Below are 23,929 nucleotides of genomic sequence, written 5' to 3'. Positions count from 1 at the left end.
AAAGAGGAACCCTCTTACACTGTTGGTGGAAATGCAAACTGTTACAGCCACCTGGAAAACAGTATGGAGGTTCCTCAAAAAGTTAAAAATAGAACTAGCCTATGACCCAGCAACTGCACTACTAGGTATTTATCCAAACGAAACAAAAATAGTGACCCAAAGGGGCACATGTACTCCAATGCTTATAGCAGCAATGTTCACAAGAGCCAAAACATGGAAAGAGCCCAGATGAATGGATAAAGATGATGTAGTGTGTGTGTGTGTGTGTGTGTGTGTGTACACAATGGAATTACTCAGCCATCAAAAAGAATGAAATCTTGCCATTTGCAATGACGTGGATGGAACTAGACGGTATTATGCTACATGAAATAAGTCAAAGACAAATATATGATTTCACTCATATGTGGAATTTAAGAAACAAAACAGATAAACACAGAGGAAGGGAAGGAAAAATAAGATAAAAACAGAGAAAGTGCAAACCATAAGAGACTCTTAACTATAGGGAACAAATTGAGGGTTGCTGAAGGGGAGGTGGGTGGGGATGGGGTAACTAGGTGATGGGCATTAAGGAGGGCACTTGATCTAATGAGCACTGGGTATGTTATATGCAACTGACGAATCACTAAATTCTACCCCTGAAACTAATAACACACTGTATGTTAAGTAAATTGAATTCAAATTTTTAAAAAAGATTGCTTTGGCTATGCTGGGTCTTTTGTGGCTCTGTACAAATTTTAGGATTATTTGTTCTAGTTCTGTGAAAAACACTACTGGTATTTTGATACAGATTGCATTGACTCTACAGACTGAATATGGATATTTTAACAATATTAATTTTTCTAATCCATGAGCGTGGAATATTTTTCCATTTATTTGTGTCATCAATTTCTTTCATCAATGGCTTATAGTTTTCAGAGTACAGGTCTTTCACCTCCTTGGTTAAATGTATTCCTACCTATTTTATTCTTTTTGGTGCAACTGTAAATGAGGTTGTTTTCTTATTTCCTCTTTTTGCTACTTCCCTATTAGTGTGAAGAAATGCAACAGATTGGGGTACCTGGGTGGCTCAGCTGGTTAAGCATCCGCCTGTGGCTCAGGTCACAATCCCAGGGTCCTGGGATCAAGCCCCATATCAGGCTCTCTGCTAAGCGGAGAGCCTGCCTCTCCCTCTTTCTGCCTGCTGCTCTACCTGCTTGTGTATGCACGCACTCTCTCTCTCCCCCTGTCAAATAAATTAAATCTTGGGAAAAAAAAAAAAAAAGAAATGCAACAGATTTCTGTATATTACTTTTGTATCCTGCAACTTTACTGAATTTATTAGTTCTAATAATTTTTTCATGGAGTCTCTAGGGCTTCTTTTTTTTTAATTTTAGTTCCAGTATGGTTAACATACAGTGTTATATTAGTTTTAGGTGTGCATTAGAGCGATTCATACATTACGCAGTGTTCATCACAACCACCGCACTCCTTAATCCCCATCTCCTATTTCACCCATCCTCCCACCCACCTCCCCTTCAGTAACCATCAGTTTGTTCTCTATAGTTAAGAGTCTGTTTCTTGGTTTGTGACTCTCTTTTTCTTCCCTTTGCTCACTGGTTTTATTTAAGTTCCACGTGATTGAAATCACAAGTCTTTCTCTGACTTATTTTGCTTAGCAATATACTCTCTAGCTACATCCATGTTATGGCAAATGGCAAGGTTTCATTCTATTTTATGGCTGAATAATATTCCATTGTAAATATATATACCACATCTTCTTTATCCATTCATCTATCAATGGGCACTTGGGTTGCTTCCGTAATTTGGACATTGTAAATAATGCTGCAGTAAACACAGGGGTGCATGTATCCATTTGAATTAGTATTTTTGTATTTTTTCTATAAATACTCAGTACTACTGGATCATAGGGTATTTCTATTTTTAACTTTTTGAAGAACGTCCATACTGTTTCCACAGTGGCTGCACCAGTTCATGTTCCCACCAATAGTACAAAAGGGTTCCCCCTTTCTCCACATCTTTGTCGATACTTGTTGTTTCCTGTGTTTTTAAGTTTAGCCATTCTGACAGATGTGAGGTAATATCTCACTGTAGTTTTTTTTTTTTAAGATTTTATTTATTTTGAGAGACAGAGAGAGAGTAAGGGGGACAGGCAGAGGGAGACGGAGAGAGAGAGAATCTCAAGCTAACTTGCACTGAGCCTGACATGGGGCTCAATCCCACAACCCTGAGATCATGACCTGAGCTGAAATCAAGAGTTGGACGCTTAACTGAGTAAGGTGCCCAGACACCCCTCACTGAAGTTTTGATTTGCATTTCCCTGATGACGAGTGATGCTGAGCATCTTTTCATGTGTCTGTTGGTCACCTGTATGTCTTCTTGGGGGAAATGTCTATTCATTCCTTCTGCCCATTTTTTAATTGAATTATTTGTTCTTTGGGTACTGAGCTGTATAAGTTCTTCACATATTTTGGATACTAACCCTTTATCAGATATGTTGTTTGCAAGTATCTTCTCCCATTCAGTAGGTTGCCTTTTAGTTTTGTTGTTTCCTTCATTGTGCAGAAGCCTTATTTTGATGTAGTCCCAACAGTCTATTTTTGCTTTTATCTCCCTTGCCTCAGAAGACATCTAGAAAAATGTTATTATAGCCGATGTCAGAGAAATCACTGCCTGTGCTCTCTTCTAGGAGTTTTATAGCTTCAGGTCTCATATTAGGTCTTTATTCCATTTTGTATTTATTTTTGTGTATGGCATAAGAAAGTGCTCCAGTTTCATTCTTCTGCATAGAGCTAACCAGTTTTCCCAACACCATTTGTTGGACTCTTTTTCCCATTGCATATTCTTTCCTCCTTTGTTGAAGATTAACTGACCGTGCACTTGTGGGTTTATTTCTGGGTTTTCTATTCTGTTCTATAGATCTATGTGTCTATTTCTGAGCCAGTACCATACTGTTTTGATTACTACAGCTTTGTTAGTCTGGAACTTGATGTCTGGAATTGTGACACCTCCGGCTTTTCTTTTTCAAGATTGCTCTGGCCATCTGGGGTGTTTTGAGGTTCCATATAAACTTTAGGGTTATTTGTTTTAGTTCTGTGAAAAATGCTGTTGGTATTTTGATAAAGGTTGCATTAAATGTATAGACTGCTTTGGGTAGTATAAACATTTTAACAATATTTGTTCTGCCAACCCATGATCATGGAATGTCATTCCACTTTTTTGTGTCATCTTCAATTTCTTTCATCAATATTTTATAGTTTTCAGAGTATAGGTCTTTCACCTCTGTAGTTAGGTTTATTCCTAGGTATCATGATTTTTGGTGTAATTGTAAATGGAATTATTTTCTTAATTTCTTTCTGATGCTTCATTATTAATGTATAGAAATGAAAAAGATTTCTGCATATTGATTTTGTAACCTATGACTTTACTGAATTCATTTATCAGTTCTAGTACTCTTTTGGTGGAGTCTTTCAGGTTTTCTATATACAGTACCATGTCATCTGCAAATAGTGAAAGTTTTACTTCTTCCTTACCAATCTGAATGCCTTTTATTTCTTTTTGTTGTCTGATTGCTGTGGCTAGGACTTTCAGCACTATGTTAAAAGTGGAAAGAGTGGACATCCTTGTTTGTTCTTGATCTTAGAGGAAAAGCTTTTAGCTTTTCACCAACATGATGTTAGCTGTGGGTCTATCATATATGGCCTTCATTATGTTGAGGTATGTTCCCTCTAAACCCTCTCTGTTGAGAGTTTATCATGAATGGATGTTGAATTTTGTCAAATGCTTTTTCTACGTTTATTGAGATGACGGTTTTTAACCTTCATTTTGTTAATGTGTTGTTATCACAGTGATAGATATGCAGATACTGAACCATGTTTGCATCCCTGGAATAAATCATGGTAAATAATCCTTTTAATGTACTGTTGAATTTGGTTTGCAAATATTTTGTTGAAACCTTTTTCATTTATGTTCATCAGGGACACTGGCCTGTAATTTTTTGTTTTTTTTATGGTGTTTGTCTGGTTTTGGTTTCAGGGTAATGCTGGGCTCATAGAATGAATTTAGAAAGCTTTCTTCCCTCTTCTATTTTTTGCCATATTTTTTAAAGGGCAGGCATTAACTCTTATTTAAATGTTTAGTAGAATTCACCTGTAAAGCCCTCTGGTCCTGGACTTTTGCTGGTTGGGGGTTTTTAAATTACCAATCTGATTTCATTACCATTAATTGGTCTATTCAGATTTTCTGTTTTCTCCTGATTGAATCTTGAAAGATCCTACATTTCTAGGAATTTATCCATCTCTTCCAGGTTGTGCAATTTGTTGGCATATAATTTTTCATAGTGGTCTCCTATTATCCTGGTATTTCTATGGTGTTGGTTCTAATTCTCCTCTTTCCTTTCTAATTTTTTGAGTCCTTTTTTTCTTGATAAGTCTGGCTAAAGGTTTATCAATTTTATCTTTCCAAAGAACAAGCTCTTAGTTTTGACCTTTTATACTGTTTTTGTAGTCTCCACTTTCATTTATTTCCACTGTGATCTTTACTATTTCCTTCCTTCTACTAACTTTGGGCTTTTTCTTTTTCTAGTTCCTTTAGGTATAAGGCCTTTCTTGTTTCTCGAGGTAGGCCTGTATAACTATAAACTTCATTACTAAAACTTCTTTTGAAGGACACCTGGGTGGCTCAGTCGGGTAAAATCTGCCTTCGGCTCAGGTCATGATACCAGGGTCCTGGGATCGAGTCCCACATCAGGTTCCTTGCTCAGTGGGGAGCCCGCTTCTCTCTCTGCCTGTTGCTGCCCCTGCTTGTACTCTCAATCTCGCTCTGATAAATAAATAAATATCTTTGAAAAAACAAAAACAAAAACCTTCTTTTGCTGTACTCCAAAGATTTTAGAACACTATCTTTCCATTTTCAGTTGTCTCCAAGTATCTTTTGAGTTCCTCTTTGATGTTTCAATTGACCCACTGGTGTTTAGGAGAATGTTGTTTAGTTTCCATACATTTGTTGGCCTTTTCCAGTTCTTTCCTTGCTAATGATTGCTGGTTTCATAGTATTGTGGATGAAAAAGGTGCTTAATATGATTTCAATCTTATTAAATTTGCTGAGACTCATTTTGTGGCCTAACGTGATCTATCCTGAAGAATGTTCAATGTGTACTTGAAAAGAATGTGTATTCTGCTGGTTTTGGATCTACATATATCTATTAAATCTACCTGGTATAATATGTCATTCAAGGCCACTGTTTCCTTATTTTCTGTCTGGATGATCTATCCACTGATAGTTAAAGTCCTCTACTATTACTATTGTATGACCACCAATTTCTCCCTTTATGTCTGTTAATATTTGCTTCATATATTTAGGAGCTCCTATGCTGGACGCACAGGTACTTAAAACTGTTATTTTCTCTTGTTGGATTGATCCCTTTATCATTATGCAATGACTTTTTTAGTCTCTTGTTACAGTCATTGTTTTAAAGTCTATTTTGTCTGAGGAAGTATTGCCACCCCAGCTTTTTCACACTTCCATTTGCATGAAATATCTTTTTCCATCTTCTCACTTTCAATCTGTACGTGTCTTTAGGGCTGAAATGAGTCTCTTGTAGACAGCATATAGATGGGTCCTTTTTTTTTTTTTTTTTAACCATTCAGTCACTCTATGTCTTTTGATTGGTGCATTTAGAACATTTACATTTAAAGTAATTATTGATAAGTACATAGTTACTGTTATTTAGTTAACTTTTCTGGTTGTTTATAGTTTTTCTCTGTTCTTTTTCTGTCTTGCGATTGATGACTTACTTCAGTGTTATATTTGGGTTCCTTTGTTTTCATTTTCTTTTTGTTGTTATAGTTATATCTATTATACATTTTTGGTTTGTGGTTACCATAAGGTTCATATGTAATGCCCTAAGTATATAGTGGTCTATATTAAGTTGATAGTCACTTAAGTTTGAAAACACTATGTTTTTACTCCTTCTCGATGTTTTAGATTATGAGGTCATATTTTACATCATCTGGAGGATCCCTTAACTAATATTTTAGATATAACTGATTTTATTACTCGTCTTTTAACCTTCATACTAGTTTTATAAAGGATTGAACCTTTTCTATGTTTCCTCTGACCAGTGAAATTTTTCCTTTCATAATTTTCTCATTTCCAGTTATGGCCTTTTCCACTAAAAGATGTCCCTTTAATATTATCTGTAAGGTTGGTTTAGTGGTAATGAACTCCTTTAACTTTTGTTTGTCTGGGGAAACTTTCTCTCTCCTTCAATTTTGAATGATAATCTTGCCAAGCAGAATATTCTTAGTTGCAAGGTTTTTTTATTTCATTTTCTTCCCCTTTCAGCACTTTGAATATATCATGCCACTTGCTCTGGCCTACAAAGTTTCTGATGAAAAATCAGCTGAAAGCCTCATTGGGTTTCCCTTGTACATAAATAGCAGCTTTCCTCTTGTTGATTTTAAGTTTATCTTTAATTTTTAACATTTTAATTATTATGTGTCTTGGCACGGACGTCCTTGGTTCATCTTGTTTAGGGCTTTCCGTGCTTTGCAGACGTGGATTTCTTTTTCCTTCCCCAGGTTAGGAAAGTTTTTAGCTATTATTTCTTCAAATAAGTTTTCTGCCTCTTTCTCACCCTCTTCTCTTTCTTGGAACCCTACAAGATGGACGTCAGTGTGCCTGATGCTGTCCTAGAGGTCCTTTAACCTACCTTCTTTTTTTCTTTTTTTTTTTTCTGTTCAGCTTGAGTGCTTTCCATTATCTTGTCTTCCAGGTCATTGACCCATTCTTCTGTACCCTCTAATCTGCTGTTGATTCCCTCTAGTGTATTTTTCACTTCAGTTACTGTATTCTAAAACTCTTATTGGTTCTTTTTTATATTTTCTCTTTGTTGAAGTTCTCACTGAGCTCATCCACTGTTCTCTCAAGCCAGCTGAGTATCATTATGACCATTACTTTGAAATCTTTATCAAAAAGACTGCTTATCTCCCTTTCCTTTAGTTCTTCAGTTTTGCCTTGTTCTTTTGTTTGAAGCATATTTCTTTATCTCCTCATTTTGTTTGACTTTGTTTGGTTGTTTCTATAAATTAAGGAAAACAGCCACATCTCTCAGTCTTGAAGGAGCAGCCTCATGAAGGAACATCCTCAGCATAGACTGTGAGTGCCTGGAAGCTTTGGCTGGCTAGCTGAAGCAGGGTGGGCCAGTAGTCCTAGGGCACTCTGCACCAGAGCCACCCCAGCAGGATGGCTAGAGCTGAAGTGGGCACAGGCTAGGGCACTCCATGCAGGGGGCCCTGGTGGGACAGCTGGAGAAGGCATACGCCAGGGCTCTCTGCACAGGGGGTGCCCTGTTGGGACAGCTGGAGCTGAAGCGGTACTCAAGTATTTATCAAGTGTTTAAGAGCTAAGGAAAGCAGGGATTCTTTTTTTTTTTTTTTTCCTATGTGAATGTTTATAGCAGCTTTATTTGTAATAGCCCTAAAGTGGAAACAACCTAAATGTCCATCAACTGGACAAACTGTGGCACATCCATAATGGAATACTATTCCAGGGATAAAACTACTAACAAACTGATACATGTGAGGCTGGGATGAATCTGGGATGAAATGAAAGCAGGGATTCTTTAGGATGTATGGTAGAGCTTTGGAAGTGGTGGGGTGGAAGTGAGTGGGTAACACATAATTGGTAAATGTAGAAGATTTATCAATATTTCTTTTGGCATCAAAACTTTAATGTATGCCACTGCTTTCAATATGGAATGAAACTCTAAATTAAATTAAGGGGGAAACCAGGGAATTGGGTTGGGAGTATATTAATAAAGCTGGGTTCTGGTTCCAGCTCAATCACTTAATATTTATGTGATCCAAAGCTGGTGACTGAACTTCTCTAGGCCTCAGCTGTCTCACTTTGAATAATCTCTTACAGCAGTGGTTCTCAACTGGGAGAGATACTGCCACCCATAGAATATTTGGAAATTTCTGGAATCATTTTTGGCTGTCATAACTAGCAGTGCTACTATGGGCATTTAGAGGCCAGGGATGCTACTAAACATCCTAAAATGCACAGGACAGCCCACCATAACATAGGACTATCCAGCTTAAAATGTCAACAGTGCCAAGGCTGAGAAACCATGTCTTACAATACCTTCCAGCTCTAAAATTCTATAAGCTATATGTCTGTGTGAGTTGAGGGGGTAAATATTACCTTGGTGCATAGAAAACTTAATACAAAATGATTAAATCAGTTGCTGAGATCATCGTGTATGTCAGTGACAAAAGTCTGGACCTCCTGATAACCAGTCCAGTTATTGAGCAATTAGATTTGGCCTATAAGACAGCACCCTCTTCCAGAGAAGTCTAACATGAACAACCTTTAAAAGAACAGGAAATTTTTTTAAGTATCTTACCTATCTAGCTGTAACAAGACAGATTCCAAATTTTGGCTCTCCAGTGAATGAGTGCATCTAACTTTGAGGAGTAGTTAACACTTTCAGACTCTCCAAACGTTAACTAATTTGAAATGAGTCTGAATATAATCTATGAGAGAGTTGGGGGCCCAGAATTTAATGCCCATAAGGCTCTGGTTTAATACCCAACATATGGTTTGTTTAAGCATTTTTTGGAAAACTATATACTCTTCAGTCTTAAAACAGAGATATTTTATTTGAGTTTCAGAATGTTTTCCTTCACACTCCCCTAGTTTTTCTTCATATACAAAAAAAGAAAAAAAAATGCCTTTCATGTGAAGGGTGGCTAACATTAGATGGCACACTGATCTCAGGACATGAAATGCTGTCACTTCAGTTCACTGTTTGGAAAAAGGCAACACTAAAATTCTGAGGTGGAACAGCCTATGAAACATGGAGATCTATTTATTCATATGGCATTTTACTATCCTGAACTCGTCCATTCTTACTAGCTATTTATCTAATAAGATTTTTTTTTAAAGATTTTATGTATTTATTTGACAGAGAGAGAGACAGCCAGCGAGAGAGGGAACACAGGCAGGGCGAGTGGGAGAGGAAGAAGCAGGCTCCCAGCAGAGGAGCCTGAGTGGGGCTCCATCCCATAACACCGGGACCACACCCTAAGCCGAAGGCAGCCGCTTAACGACTGCGCCACCCAGGCGCCCCCAAGATGTTTATTTTTAATGTAAACTCACTGATTTATATTGGCAGCCCCTTTACTTAAACATATGCTGAAATTCCAACCAATGCTTTTTATTATTCAAAGTTTGCTAGTTCAGACATGAAAATTTCCCCAATAGGAGGTCTAACCTTTTCTAAAATAGCATTGAACCACTTTTTAAATCCCGGAATGTCAAAGAGAAATTTTTCTTCTTTACTCTTGAAACTTAAAATTGGTTTTTGTTTTTTGGGTTTGTTGTTTTTTTTTTTTTTTTTTTAAGAAAAATTCAGGACACCATCTGTACCTTAGTTGAAATGTGTTCCCTACATAGAAAAAAATAAATTTAAAAACTGGCTAGCTCATCAAAATAAACCATCAGGGAAGCTTTAATATAATGAGGTTCCTCTAATTAGTATTGTAACCTAAAGTTTTAGAGAACTGGAAGTCTAATGAAATTCTAGAACCAACGGGAATAAAGCAAAGAATGGTAATTGTTTTTATCTGTATAGCATTTTATAATTTATAGTACTACTTTCACTCACAATCTCATTTGATCCATTCAACAATCCTATAAAATGGGTATTATAATGACCTCCCTACAGATTAAGAGAATAAGTCTTAAATATGTTAGTTGTCTCCTAACTTCAAAACTTTAAAGTATCAGAGATTTAAGTGTAAACCAGGTCTTCTAGCTCCAAATTACTTTAAAATAAAGAATAAGAAACATACAAGTTAGACCATGGCTTCTCATCTGTCAAGGCTATAATATGTTTGAACAGAAACACTTGTCAGCCCCCCTCTAAAATAGCTAGTGAAGCTCCCAAACCTGCAATTAGAGAACACACTTATGCCACACTGTTCTCTCATCAATGAATATCTGTATATCTATATCTATGCACCTATTTCGAAAATTATGCTAGGCAAAAGACAAGTTTTCTAAACTCAAACTACAAACTACTTTAAGAGTCAAGACACACAAATACAAAAAATATACTGCCACTGATAATTTAAATTAATAGGCCAATCTACGTCCAAAGATATGATTCAAATTAGACTATTATTAGGGTAAACCAAGTTTTGTGGAGCCTAAAGTGGATACAATTTTGAGTCCCTCATTAGGGAAACAAATACAAAATTATGAATACAAAATTAGCTAATAAGTGAATATTTATTAAGAATGAGAACAAAAATCACAAAAAAAATATAAATTTTAAAAGATGGCCACACAAATATCACAAAGTCTAGACATATAATCATATTTTCATTAACTCCTTGGTACTCTACAATCTTTCTTACATCTTAGGATTTTTAGATCACCTCATCATATGCCAATGATTTTATAATATTGTCTATGAAAATAACAGTGATAATTAAGACTTTAATTCAGGGGCACCCTGGGATGACTGAGTGGCTCAATTGGTTAATTCAGGGGTGCCTGCGTGGCTCAGTTAGTTAAGCATCCACCTCTTGATCTCAGAGTCATGGGACTGAGTCCCACATCAGGCTCCACACTCAGGGAGGAGCCTGCTTGAGATTCTCTTCCTCTCCCTCTCCCTCAGCCCCTCCCCGGCTTGTGCTAAAAATAAATAAATCTTAAAAAAAAAAAAAGAAGAAGAAGAAGACAACTTTCCTTCAGCACGGTTAATGAAAAAACTTAATAGTTTAGGAAAGTTTCTTTCCACCACATTATTCATTATTATTGGTAATATCACAGGAAAATGAAGTATTCGTTATTGGCAAATCATGCAAAGTGTTAATGTACTCTTGTTAAATTTGGGAAAATCTCTGTCTGAAGTTTCCTTCAGGGGCACATGGGTGGCTCAGTCAGTTGAGTGTCCAACTCTTGATTTCAGCTCAGGTCAAGATTTCAGGGTTGTGAGATCAAGCCCCACATCAGGCTCCACACTGAGCGTGGAGCCTGCCTGGGATTCTCTCTCTCCCTCTCCCTCTGCACTTCCCCCCACTCCCACTCATACACATGCTCTGTTCATTTTTCTTTTAAGATTTTATTTATTTATTTGAGAGACAGAGAGAGCACACGAGCAGGGACAGAGGGAGAGGGAGAAGCAGGCTTTCTGCTGAGCAGGGAGCCCAAAAGGGGCTCAATTCCAGGACTCTGGGATCATGACCTAAGTCAAAGGCAGACACTTAACCAACTGAGCCACCCAGGTGCCCCTCTCTGTTTAAAAATAAATAAATACATAAAATAAAATTTCTCTCACATTTAAGCTGTAAAACTTCAGGATATTTCAAGTTTTCTTTTATAGTGACAAATCTTAAATACTCTTTGACATGAGGAAACACATTACCTGCTTTTTCAACCACATACTCACTACAGTGGCATTATGAGGGCTTAAAACTGGCATTCACAGTGGGCTCTACAACTTCATATCACAATCCTAGTAAGTCAAACAACATGGTAGAATATTCCTGGAAACCATGCCTACACTGAGATGGTTAGCAATAACAATAACAGTGACTATGGACCACATAAACAATCCCACTAAAACCGGAACTGAATGTGTTCCCAACTCAAATCCCATTAGCTGGGAAAAATGCCTATGACCATTATGATGGTACTCAACATGGAGAGAAGTATAAGGGAAAAGCAGAGTGGAAGAAGAGAACAGTCTTAATTGATTATGGCTAAGGCATCTAACTTATGCAAATTTGAGGATATACTGCTATTATGAAATGCAGGGCCTTGAAAGGGATCCCTTTGTAAGTGAGGAATCCAAAAGCCTAAGCTTGATAAACTTCACTTTAAATTTGCCTCTCAATAATTAAGGATTAAATGAATTGCAGTAACGTGGAAAGTAGTAATAGAAGTAATAGCAACAACAGTTAAAATAAAGTAAATCTCTACTACATATTGACCAAAAAAAATCCCCAAAAAACAAACCTAACACTATGAGCTTATTATTATGCCAGGCCCTCTGCAGAACACTTACATGAATCATGTAATTAATTTTACTACATTAATTAATGTTATATTTGTTACCATTTAGATACTCTGATAGGAGCTTTATATATAGTCACTGGTTTGCAAAAAGAATCCTACAAAGTTACACATTATCACCACTCTTTTATAGAACAAGAAATTAACTTCGGCAAGTCATATAGCAGAGCTGAGATCCAAATCTTGGTCTAGTTTATGCTCTTCCTAATAAATAGAAATTCAGAAGAGGACAAGATCACTCCAGGTTAGAGATCTAAAAAAGACTTTACAGAGAATTACACTAAGCTGGATACCAGGGAATGAGCAGCAATGAAGAGAAGAATATGCTCTATATTTGTGGGTATATGGGCCATGATAATACAATAGAAATGGAAAAAACAAGGGCTACTCAGAAGACCAAAATAAAACAATTCTACAGAGCCAAAGACTATACTCCAAATCATGATTTCCAATAAAAAGGGAATAAATTAAATCTTATCATCAATTTTTCCCCTATTATACAGCCACAACCTTGCAAAAGAAAAAAAGAAGGCAACATTTCTCTAGAATCCAACCCCTCAATGGCAAAGGTGGATGTAGACATTCAAAGAACTGCTTCATCTCTGTCATCAGGAAAACCAAGTCTAGTGATTTCTTCCTTGAAGGGAAAGCTTTGATTTCCACTGAAAACTAAGGCTTTACAACAAAGCACATCACATATCACTGGGCTATTGGTAAGTCATGAGGCTTAAAACTGGAGCCTCCAAATTCCAATTATATTTTCTTCCTTGAGGTTTCATTACAAGTAGCTTTAAAAAATATATATGAGCTAAAAGGTACTGCTCACATATAAGAATAGAAGCAACAAAAGTTTTAACAGATTTTATTTACCCTACATGTAGAAAACGCACTTGACAAGAAGAGCACAGAAAGTAAAATCTGTGAGTTGAAGAGAGAACAAAACACAAAAACATACTCCTTCTCAAAAAAGTTACCTGACCCTGAACTCACTCTGAGGAATAGTTTGTTGTAATTTGCAAACAGCATGTGGGATATTAGCCACAGGGTAATAGGAGGAGAAAATATTTGTCCTGGCTTCAGTGAAATCCAAACCCTCATCCAATGTTATTAAACGTCTTTAGGATTCTCCTCTCATCACTAATGCCTAAGTTAGAGAAAGAGAGAGTGAGCCAGGGAGGAAAAGAGAGAGAGAGAGAGCTGCTATAAACAGACACCAGAGGTAGATGCAAGAGGAATCCAGCAATAATTTCATCTTGACATTTCATTCTGTTTTTCATATGGCTTAACCCTGCACACCTCCTAAAGCTGTACTAACATGATGAAACACTGTGAAAATTAAAGAATTAAGCATTTTGAAAGTTGTATGTATACTCTGTTTTCCATTTATATCAAAGTCTTCATTCTCTGACTTATCTACAGAGTAATTTAAATTGCAAATGTATAGAGAATATGACCAGATGGGTTTCTTTTAAGATTTTATTTATTTGAGAGAGAAAGCCAGCAAGAGAGAGAGAGAGAGAGAGAGAGAGAGAGGGAGCGCATGAGCACAGGAAGTGCAGAGGAAGAGGGAGAAGCAGACTCTTCGCTGAGCAGGGAGCCCAACGTGGAACTCGATCTCAGGACTCTGGGATCATGACCTGAACCAAGGGCAGACACTTAACCGACTGAGCCACCTAGGTGCCCATGACCAGATGTTTGACACTAACAGCCATTATCCATAAATAGTCTAACAGAAAAGTTAGGCTATAACAGAATCAAGGGAAAGAAGAAATAACGTGAGAATAAAATAATATTTTAGTAATCCTCCTGAACTCTACTTGCAATCCACATCTATTTCACAAAACATTCATTCTAAGGATGTGTCCCCCATTAGGATCCTGAGCCCTAGAGCAATGTGCACGAATAAGGTGCATGAATAATCTTCTGGGGGCTGCAAACCCCCAAAAATAGTATATAAAAGATTTTATATATCTACATAAGAACACTCTTTGGAGGAAAGGGTCTACAGCTTTCATTAGTTCCTATAAAGTGTTTATAACATAAGGTACTTTACCAATGTACCCTAATTGTATGAAACAGTTGCCTGGTAAATTAAAGACACTTAAATATTTGTTCTGACTGAACCAGTGCTCTAGATTCACAACTAAGGTTCTAAACTTGTTCTTTATTACCAGTGGACTTATGGTCAGAGTGAAACTTCATATCTGATACAAAGAAATCAACTTAAATTAAGAACACCAACCCAACCAAATAGCTCTCAGTTTTTAATTTGGGGTAAACAAACAGAGAAACTCTTAAAACATTAGATGTAGTAAGGCTGTAGCAGACTTAAAAAAACCAAAAAAACAAAAAACCTGAGGAGCTGAAAGATGAATGCTCTCAACCTCTTAGAGTTCAAACCAAGTTTACCTGGCTCTAACACACTTCTAAACTCTCAGAAGAGAAAGAGAATTCTATAAACTAGGTTTTCAAAACCTTATAATGCACTTTCAATTAAAAAATAAACTAATTCAACTAATCAGTTAAAAATTCTCTTAAATTCCCATAAAATCACTTCTTTGGATGTGAAACTCATATAGCTAAAGTTAGTCATCTAACAAGGGGAATGAAATGTGGATGTTTTGCTGGTAGTGTGAAAGGGATGGTGTTTAAATTACTTTAAAACGATTTGGATTAAAACCAATATTATCTCCCCGAGGTCCAAAAATGAATCACATGCAATGCTGGAAAATGAATCCAGAATGCCTAACACCCACGATGCTGTGCTCCTTCCTTCTCCCAGAAAAGTATCTGAAAGGCTACAAACAATGGAGCCTTCCCAAGATGCAGTGGGTGGTTTTCTTCCTCACAGTACATGGGCTGAGCCTTTCAGAGAACCAGCATTTTATTCTGCAGGAATCTGAATCTCAGATTCAGATGTAGCTATAAAGCTCAAGGTTACTTTTATACTTTGCCCCTGAATGTCTTCACCTTCACCAGTTGCCTGTCTAGTGCAGAACAGCTGTAATTCTCCAAATTTTAAGTTGCTGTATCTTGAATGATAGATGGTTGCTTCTCAGAGAATCCAACCCAGGGACAGAGATTATAGTTGTACAATTCAGTATATCTTTAAACTAATATACCCCTAGGGGTGCCTTGTGGCTCAGTCGGTTAAGCATCCCATTCTTGGTTCAGCTCAGGTCATGATCTCATGAATAGTGGAACTGAGCCTCACACCAAGCTCCACTCTCAGCAGGGAGTCTGCTTGAAGATTCTCTCTCTTCCCCTCCCCCCATTTGCACACACACTCTCTCACTCTTTAAAATAAATAAATGTTAAATATATATACATATATATATATATAGCCCCATTCTGAAAGCAGTGATGCTTAGCAAGAATCATACAATCCATCCCTTCGAGTATATCACAACCTGTCTGGGGATATATATGCTCTGGAAAAACATAATCAATACTTTCTACATTTGAAACTGAAAACAGAAGAAATTACCTTCACCATAAGAACATTTAAAGAAAGGTATGTGAGGGGTGCCTGGATGGTGCAGATGGTTAAGTGTCTAACTCTTTTTTTTTTTTTTTTTAAGATTTTATTTATTTATTTGACAGAGAGACAGGCAGTGAGAGAGGGAACACAAGCAGGGGGAGTGGGAGAGGAAGAAGCAGGCTCATAGCAGAGGACCCTGATGCGGGGCTCAATCCCAGAACACCGGGATCACGCCCTGAGCCGAAGGCAGACGCTTAACGACTGAGCCACCCAGACGCCCCAAGTGTCTGACTCTTGATTTTGGCTAGGTCATGACCTCAGGGTCATGAGATGGAGCCCTGCATCAGGCTCCATGCTCAGCGTGGAGTCTGCTTGAGATTCTCTCTCCCTCTCCCTCCACCCCTCCTGCTCATGCATGCATGCACACTCACTTTCTCCCTAAAAAAATAAATAAATCCTTCAAGAAAATAAAAAAGTAAAGATAGATAGATAGATATCGACTCTTAGATTAATTAAAAGGGGAAATAGGTTAAATAAAAGCTGAGATTCCTGTTTCTAGCAGTTCAGTGGATTAGATACTCCAAAGGCCTTTTCACTCCAACAAGGTCCTATATAAACCATAGTGGGGTTTTTTTGTTTTGTTTTGTTTTAAAGATTTTATTTATTTACTTGACAGAGAGAAAGAGGGAGAGAGAAAGCACAAGCAAGGGGAGAGGCAGCCAGAGACAGAGGGAGAAGCAGGCTCTCCAATGCGGGGCTCAAACCCAGGACCCTAGAATCATGACCTGAGCTGAAGGGAGACACTTAACCAACTGAGCCACCCAGGCACCCCTGTAAACCATAGCTTTTAATACATTTCTGAGCTCCCAGAAAGTGGGGGGATCTTTAAAGGGGCAAATAAAATAGCTATGGGCTGAAACCAGAAAGATGGGTGGGGATGGGACTGTGAGAGCAAATGCTCGTTTTTAACACTTCAGGGGGGAGACTGTGCCCTTGGGCCAGCAGGAAGGCAGAGAAGCTGGGTCTGAGATTTTCCAATAATCCCAGGGACTTTCAAAGGGGTAAAGCCATCCCAGGTGGCCACTGCCTGGTGGAAGCATACTCTCTCACAAAAAACATTTTCAGGTCAGACCCTGCACTAATTACAATCAATCAAAAATCAGCTTATGAGTGAAGAAAAACAAACAAATCACCATAAGCATCATGAGAAACAACAAACATTAGGTTTAGATCTCCAAGAATGTCAGATATTTGAAGTATCAGAAAAAGAACATAAAACAGCTATGCATGAAATGTTTTTTAAAAAAGGACTAAGAAAATGAACAAGCTAAAGAGATCAGATTATAAAAAGAACCAAGTAAAATTTCAGAAATGAGCAATATAATTGGTTAAAAAAAAAAACTTTATGTACTGGTTAAATAACAGATTAGACACAGCTGAAAAAAGAAAGAGCTGTAGAGCAAAGCTAAATAAATAACCCAGAATAGCACAGAAGAATATAAAATTATGACAGAAAGGTTAACAGTCTTAGAAGAGAGAATGACTGAATACATATCAAATCAGAGTTCCAGAAGGAAAGAATTAAGGAACCAGAAGGTAGACAGTATTTGAACAGAAAATACCTGAGAATTCTCAGGAAAGATATAAAATCACAGATACACAAAGTATAACAAATTAACAAGGAAAATAACTAAAAAGAAACACACCCTAGACACACTGTATTAACATTTCAGAATACCAAAGACAAAGAAAAGATCTTTAAAGTAGCCGGAGAGAAGACAGGCAACCTAGAAAAGGCTAAGGATATGACTAACTGCAGACTTCACAACAGTAATAATGGAAACCAGAAAGCATCTGTGTTACATATTCCAGGCTCTTAAGACAAAATAACTGTCAACCAAAAATTACACATCCAGCAAATCTGTATTTCAAGAACAAAATAAATATATTTTTAGATACACATAAAAGTGACTTGAAGATGAAGAGACCTACCCTGAAGGAAGTGATCTTAAACTTCCTAACGAACCCTCCCTCTCCAATCTTCCTGAGTATCAGGCTAATACTTCTAAAATCATTTTGATCTTACCACTTCCCTGATTCAAACTGCCACACAAATTTCTAGAACCTACATAATAAGATCCAAATTTCTTAGCCTGGCACTGAAAAGCACTTTACAATCTAGTTACTCTCCAATGTTCTTTACAATGGACAATCTGGCTCCTCAATTTACTAACTGTAACTCTAGGCTGATAATTAACCTGCCTGAGTCTCAGATTCATCAGTTGCAAAATGAAACCTATAAAAACTGATTTCTGAGATCAATTGAAATAGCCCAGGTAAAGCTATCAGTACAGCGCCTGGCACACAGTTTTCAATAAATGGTAGGTGGTATTTTTTCTCATTATAACTCATAGGTACTAAAATACAACATATGTATTCCCAACTCCATGCCTTTGCTCATAATATTTCCTTCACTTTACTGGCCCTCAACACCTCCATTCCCCCAAATCTGCACTAGGTAAATCAAAATTATTCCTAAAAGTCCAGCTCCTTCTTCAAATTCTCCCCTACCAGGCAAGCACAAGTAAGTGCTCTTGCTTCTAAACACATTAAAATACTTCCCAAGATGCTACTCTGTTCACTATCTAAACTGTATGTTTCTTCTGGTCTGGAGAAGTAGTCATCTTAGATTTCCCTGTTTTGCTCATGGAAAGCTTTACAGCCACGAAAACCGAGACTGCTAAATAAATATGGATTGGCTGTTTAAGTTCCAGCACCCTGACAGAGATACTTTAGAGGAAAAACATGCCCCTCCCCCCCAAAAAAAGGCAGCTGTCTTAGGATTTGCTGCATTCTTTGTAACCCTCCAGACAGCTGCACCTCATTCTAAAGACATTATGTATTTTCCTTAGAGAAAGACATCAAACAAGGAAGTCCATGATGGGCAGGAAGAAGTGATAAGAGTACAGGAGCTGACAGCTCACTTCAGGAAACATCTTTCAGAGTCTATTTTCCAAGGAAGTCAATTTGACCTGGTGTTCCTCTCACCAAAGACAAAGAAAATAGTCCTCCAGGAGTTGCCCAGCTGGCACAAGGGAGGTGTTCAATAAATGCTGGCTGACTCTGAACAGGCAGACCACAGCAACTAGTCAGATTACTTTGTTCAAAAAAAATGGAGAGAGGCAGATTTTCTCATCAGCTCTCTTTCAGTGTTCCAGTTAACCATTTGCTGAGGATGCCACAGCTGGCTCCCCAATCCAAAAGCCAGTGATAGCAAATCTCTCAAATGAGTCACAAACAATGCACGATCAAACAACTGAATCAAGTCAGCCCCTCCTTCATTCTCTGGGGCTGACATTAATTCAGGAGTACAAGCAACATGCTATCACATTGAACTAAATAAAAGAAAATCTTTACTAGTGTCAAATTTAAAATTCCACCGTTGTATTTATTAGAGGCCAAAACAAAATGCAATTTCATTATATAAAAAACATCCTCATTAAAGAAAACTTGGAAAAAAGACAAAAGAATCAGCCAGAAAAAGAGAAGAGTAGAAAACAATCAGCCATAAGGCCTACCACTCAAGAACAGCACCTATCAACATTTTGGTTCATTATATTCCAGGGTTTTTTTTTTCCAAGCATAAGACTAGTTTTGCAAGTTTTGCCTAACTGTAATCATACAGTATATGCTAGTCCCATCTGCAGCTTGTGTCACTTAAGTTATACCATAAGCATTTCCCCACTTTTTTTTCTTCTTAACCTTGTATAACTGCATAGATGGTAAAGATTTTTAATTAAACCAAGAAATACCATTTGCTTTCTTTCACAGAAACTAGTAAAAACTGAGAATTTCCAAATTTCCTGGGGCCACTAGAGCTAAGATACATGAAAAATACTTAGACACATAGGAAGTTTTTAAGATAATTAACTGACTTGTAAGTGACAAAGAGAATATTTTCTGTAGTCATATCTGGAAAGATACAAAAGAAATTAAATTCAGCCTCTGTTCCCAATGAGTTAATACCATTGAGAAGATAAAATGTATTTACACCCAATAACTGAAACCCAGCATACAACTGTCCTGGCTCTTCTAGAGCTGGGGATACTTTATTCATTTCTGCACCCCTAGCATGAAGAATAGTGCCTGGCATATAACAGATAGTCAATAAATGACTGTTGTACTAAACTGAACTACAAACCAAGAGCTATGCTTATATGGAAATAGGAAAGGTCACTGTGAGCTGAGATTAGGTTAGGCAGAGTAGCAGTATGAATATAGCGGAATGTGACTCTGGAAATAATTTACAGAGAGAAGGCTGACCCATAGAAGCTTTGAGATTCTGTGAAAATGAAAGATAACATAAGAAAAAATGTTTGTATAGTCTTAATTTATTAAACAGTTTGATATTTCTACACAATCAGCATTGAAACCCCTATTGAATATATACTAAATATTCATATATAACACATAATAGATACTATCTAAAAACAAAGAAAGCACACCAACACAAAATACTACAGCATTCCTTTAAATCAGAAACAAAGGCTAATTCTCAGGAAGCTTTTTGTATATCACGACAAGTGGCAAAGAGGCAGTAAATCAAGGCTTTAGATCTCCACATACAGTACCATAGTGGATACTGTCCTTGCTAAACTAGGTGTAAAAGAATGTGCTTACCAAAACTTTCTTTCAGGATCTTTTTATACTCCAGTGAAGCTATTTGCATATATGGTTAGCATTCAGAGGGTAGAGAAAGAAGATCTGAAATCTGTATTCAACCCTAACACCATCACACTCACACCACCTGATTCTAAATATAAGAGAATCCAGCTTCATGAACAGGGTCTCATTCAACAGACTCCATACATCCTAACTTCATTCACACACATATTTTCTTTTCTTTTACCCCACTTGTGCTTTGAAAAAATGTAAAGAATTTATGGAGAAGGAATCTGCTAATATCACATCTCTAACAGCTGCTAGCTGGATATACTAAATCCATAGCTCCTTCAGTTACATTGTATGTCCATATCAGAAAGTGTGCTTAATTACAAATCTGGTTTCTTTCAAAGAAACTGTTTTAAGCCTAGCCTACTGCGCTTAAGAGCAAGTTATACAGACCTTAGGGGCTGAGTGTAGGATAATTTTGTCTGGATGTAATACTGCAATTACTTATGATTAAGTATCTCTAATAGCTATCCATTCAGATTCGGCAGCCTGAAGCACTCAAGAAGAAATGCCTATCAACAAGTCATTTGGGAATGAACAGCTGATTTGAGGAACTGCATGCTGCAGGGCAGGTGTTCTTTGTTTTTCTGCGCGAGCGTGCGCGCCCACACACACGCATCTGACAATAATTATATCTGCCAGATAATTTTAAAAGAATTAAAACAATATAAAATAGTCATTCTAAAAAATGTTTTAGAATGTTTTTCAAAAATTTGCCTGGAAGTTTTAATTTTCAGATTTTGTTAAACTTCAGCACACAAGTTGTCTTATCCCAAGAAGACAAACTGTTACTGTTTTAATTCTAAATGAAGCACTTCTCTCTAGGACATCAAAAGATCTGGAAACCAAAAAGTAATTATTACATAATCATTCAAAAAAGACATGTGGTATAACATTTGTAAGGCTGAACTGCACCTGTCACCAATACAACAAAAGAATATTTTATATACAAACCACACAGCATTGAACCTTTGATAATTTGTTAAACTGGTGCATAACAAGAAACCCACTGTCAAATGAAATACAAGTAACCAGAAATTAGATTAACAAAAATAGTTCAAGATTTCTAAATTTAAAATGCATGCGCTTATCACCCTGAGCAAGTTACTGAATCTCTCTGTACTTGTTTCTTCATCCACAAAATGGGCAAAATAATAGTAACAACCTCTGAGAGTTGTTATCAACATGAAGTGAACTGATACATATTAAATTGTTATAACAGAGCCTGGCAAAGGCTAATAAAAAATGTATTATATCAGGAACAAATTTTTTAAACGACAATGCTAAAAAATAATAGTAATTGAAAAGAATAATCATAAAAACGAAAAAGACACAGTTGTCATGACCTGTGAAAGAATAGTTTTCAAGGTATCGCAGTATGTTTAGAGTACACACAAAATAACAGAAAAAGAGCTCCCTACTAAAAAAAGACAGCTGCATCCCCTCAAAGTGATTGTCATCAGTCCTATTTTGCAAAATTTTATTCTTCCTCCTATGCTCTGCAGGTAAATCCCAGACTTTAATATCAAGAAAGCCACAAAACTTGAACCTCCAGGAGAACGAAATAAAGTTAAGGGTACGTGAGGTCCTTAGCATCTTCTAGTTTTATTAACAAGCCCCCAAGTTAAAATTCATTCCTAAACTAAATTGCCAAATGTGTCTGCAATAAAAATTGCAAACTTTCATGTGAACAGAACTTTTCAACAATAGGGAGTTGTTCCAGTCTGTGAATAGGACAGTGTCAGTGTGACCAACAAAGCCGGGAGCTGGACATTCCTGACACCCTTGTCCCCCGGCTAGCCTTTGATCATTTGTATCTCCCAACCACGTTTTTGGAAATCATTTTCAGTCAAAGTATATGGACAACATCTATACCCTGAAACTGATCCCTCATCATAGAGTCCTGTTTCCACAGCTTCTCAGACCCTCACTTTTATCTACCAACATTATGAACATTCCACAAGAATGAACATCAAACACAGGAGTGCTTTGTTTTCCTAGTCTGTCCACCCCCACTCCCAGTCACTTCGTGCTTTAATTTGTATATTTTGGAAAACATCATGGGATGACAACGGCAACTCAAACAATAAAATGATCTAAGAACTGAAAAGACCTGCTGATGGTTTAACGGATCTGGTTACCCGCGGATGCCCACCACAGAAGTGTGGTAGTGCTTTATGGAAAGGTGAGTTTATGACTCACTTGGAACACTGTCTAGGAAAGGAAACTTGACTTAGGTTTTAGTTCTCTTACCTGGAAAAGTTAATAAAATCCACCTCACACAGTTCTTGTAAGCACTAAATGAGATAAAGATTTCAAAGTGCCTAGTGTACAGTACATGCTCACTAAACACAATCTACTTCAGTCCTTCTGTCCAGCGGTCCTGGGGCACACAAATCTAAGAGAATTCCAGACAGTGGAAAAGACAACACTCCCAAGGTTATCAGTGTGACCTGATCAAAATGGCCCAGATGCTATTTCAGGGTAAGGGTCTGCGGGGTCTCCTAGGCCAGGCTGGAGACAAAAAGGATACTTGATTGAGATCTGTGCCAATTTATTTTCCCCAACGTAAAGCTGGGTTTTCCCAAGTCAGTTCCTTTGTTTACAGCAAGAGAGAAATGAACAGCAGATCCCAAGAAGGCTATAACCAAGAAGACAGGCCTCAGAGCAGAGCTGTGTCTGGCTGGTACTTCGGAAGGCCCCTCACTCTCCACTTCTGGGCAAGGAACTCGCTCCGCAGTGTCTTCTAGCAAGTTCCGAGCCCAAGCCTCAGCGCCACGGTCTTTCCAGAGAGCTGTGCCCTCCGCCCAGGGACCGGCCCACCGCCCGGAGCGAGCTACCCGGGCCTCGCACCGGCCGCTCGCACCCCCGCGCCCACCCGGCTGGGACCCCGCCCTGAGGCCCCGCATCGACCCCCTTCTGTCGGGACGCGGGCGCGCGCCGCTCCTCTGGCCGAGTACCCCGCGTTCCCGGAGCCGGGACCGCTATTCCCGCCTGGACCGACTCCAGCAGCTCCGGGCCCGCTCAACTCCCATCCGCCCCAAATCCTCCTCTCCCAAAGGCAGAAACACGCACACTCACCCCTGAAAAGCAGTAGTAGGAAGAAGTCGGGCAGCCGGGCGCAGAGCCGGACCGCTGGTCGCCGCCTCAGCGCCATGACGAGGGGAGCTGAGGGGCCGCGGGCTCGCGGCGCAGCTAGGTTTCCCCGCGCGCATGCGCCCTGCCTGCCGGGGCCCCTACTACCCGCCCCTAGTTACCATAGCGACCACCTGGCCCTGCACAGCGGTCACCATGGTGACAAAGGAAGCTGAAATCTGGTTGCTATGGATGCGAGGATGCTCTGGACCCGCGCCCATTCGGTCTCATTCAAAGAATTTGATGGGAGGAGGTAAAGAGGCGTGTTCAAGAATGGGGCGGAGTAAATTTCCATAGCTATAAAATGAATCCGGCACTACAGATCAGAGAGGGAACACTCAATTAAAACTTGGAAATGAAGTGTTTTCTCACAAATAAGGATGCAATCTAATCGTCTTCGAAGCATTATTGCCTGCACCTCTTTTGAGGCCCTGATTCCAAATGTGATGGAAGGAAAAGCCTTGAAATCTATTTAAAACATAAGCAAGGCCAAAAAAA

General features: G+C 38.2%; 1 protein-coding gene across 1 annotated transcript in view; it reads right to left on the bottom strand.

The window, feature by feature from the left end:
* The window catches only part of JAM3 (junctional adhesion molecule 3), an 83,635-nt gene extending 60,100 nt beyond the window's left edge, over nucleotides 1–23,535 (bottom strand). The window contains exon 1 of the mRNA XM_026505376.4: nucleotides 23,378–23,535. Coding sequence (XP_026361161.1) covers nucleotides 23,378–23,453 — 76 coding nt within the window. The 5' untranslated portion in view covers nucleotides 23,454–23,535. The remainder of the gene's footprint in view (nucleotides 1–23,377) is intronic.
* Nucleotides 23,536–23,929: the final 394 nt, after the last annotated feature.

The sequence above is a fragment of the Ursus arctos genome, unplaced genomic scaffold (assembly GCF_023065955.2).
Source record: "Ursus arctos isolate Adak ecotype North America unplaced genomic scaffold, UrsArc2.0 scaffold_22, whole genome shotgun sequence".
NCBI classification, from domain to species: domain Eukaryota; kingdom Metazoa; phylum Chordata; class Mammalia; order Carnivora; family Ursidae; genus Ursus; species Ursus arctos.
This window is presented reverse-complemented; position numbering and strand designations above follow the sequence as displayed.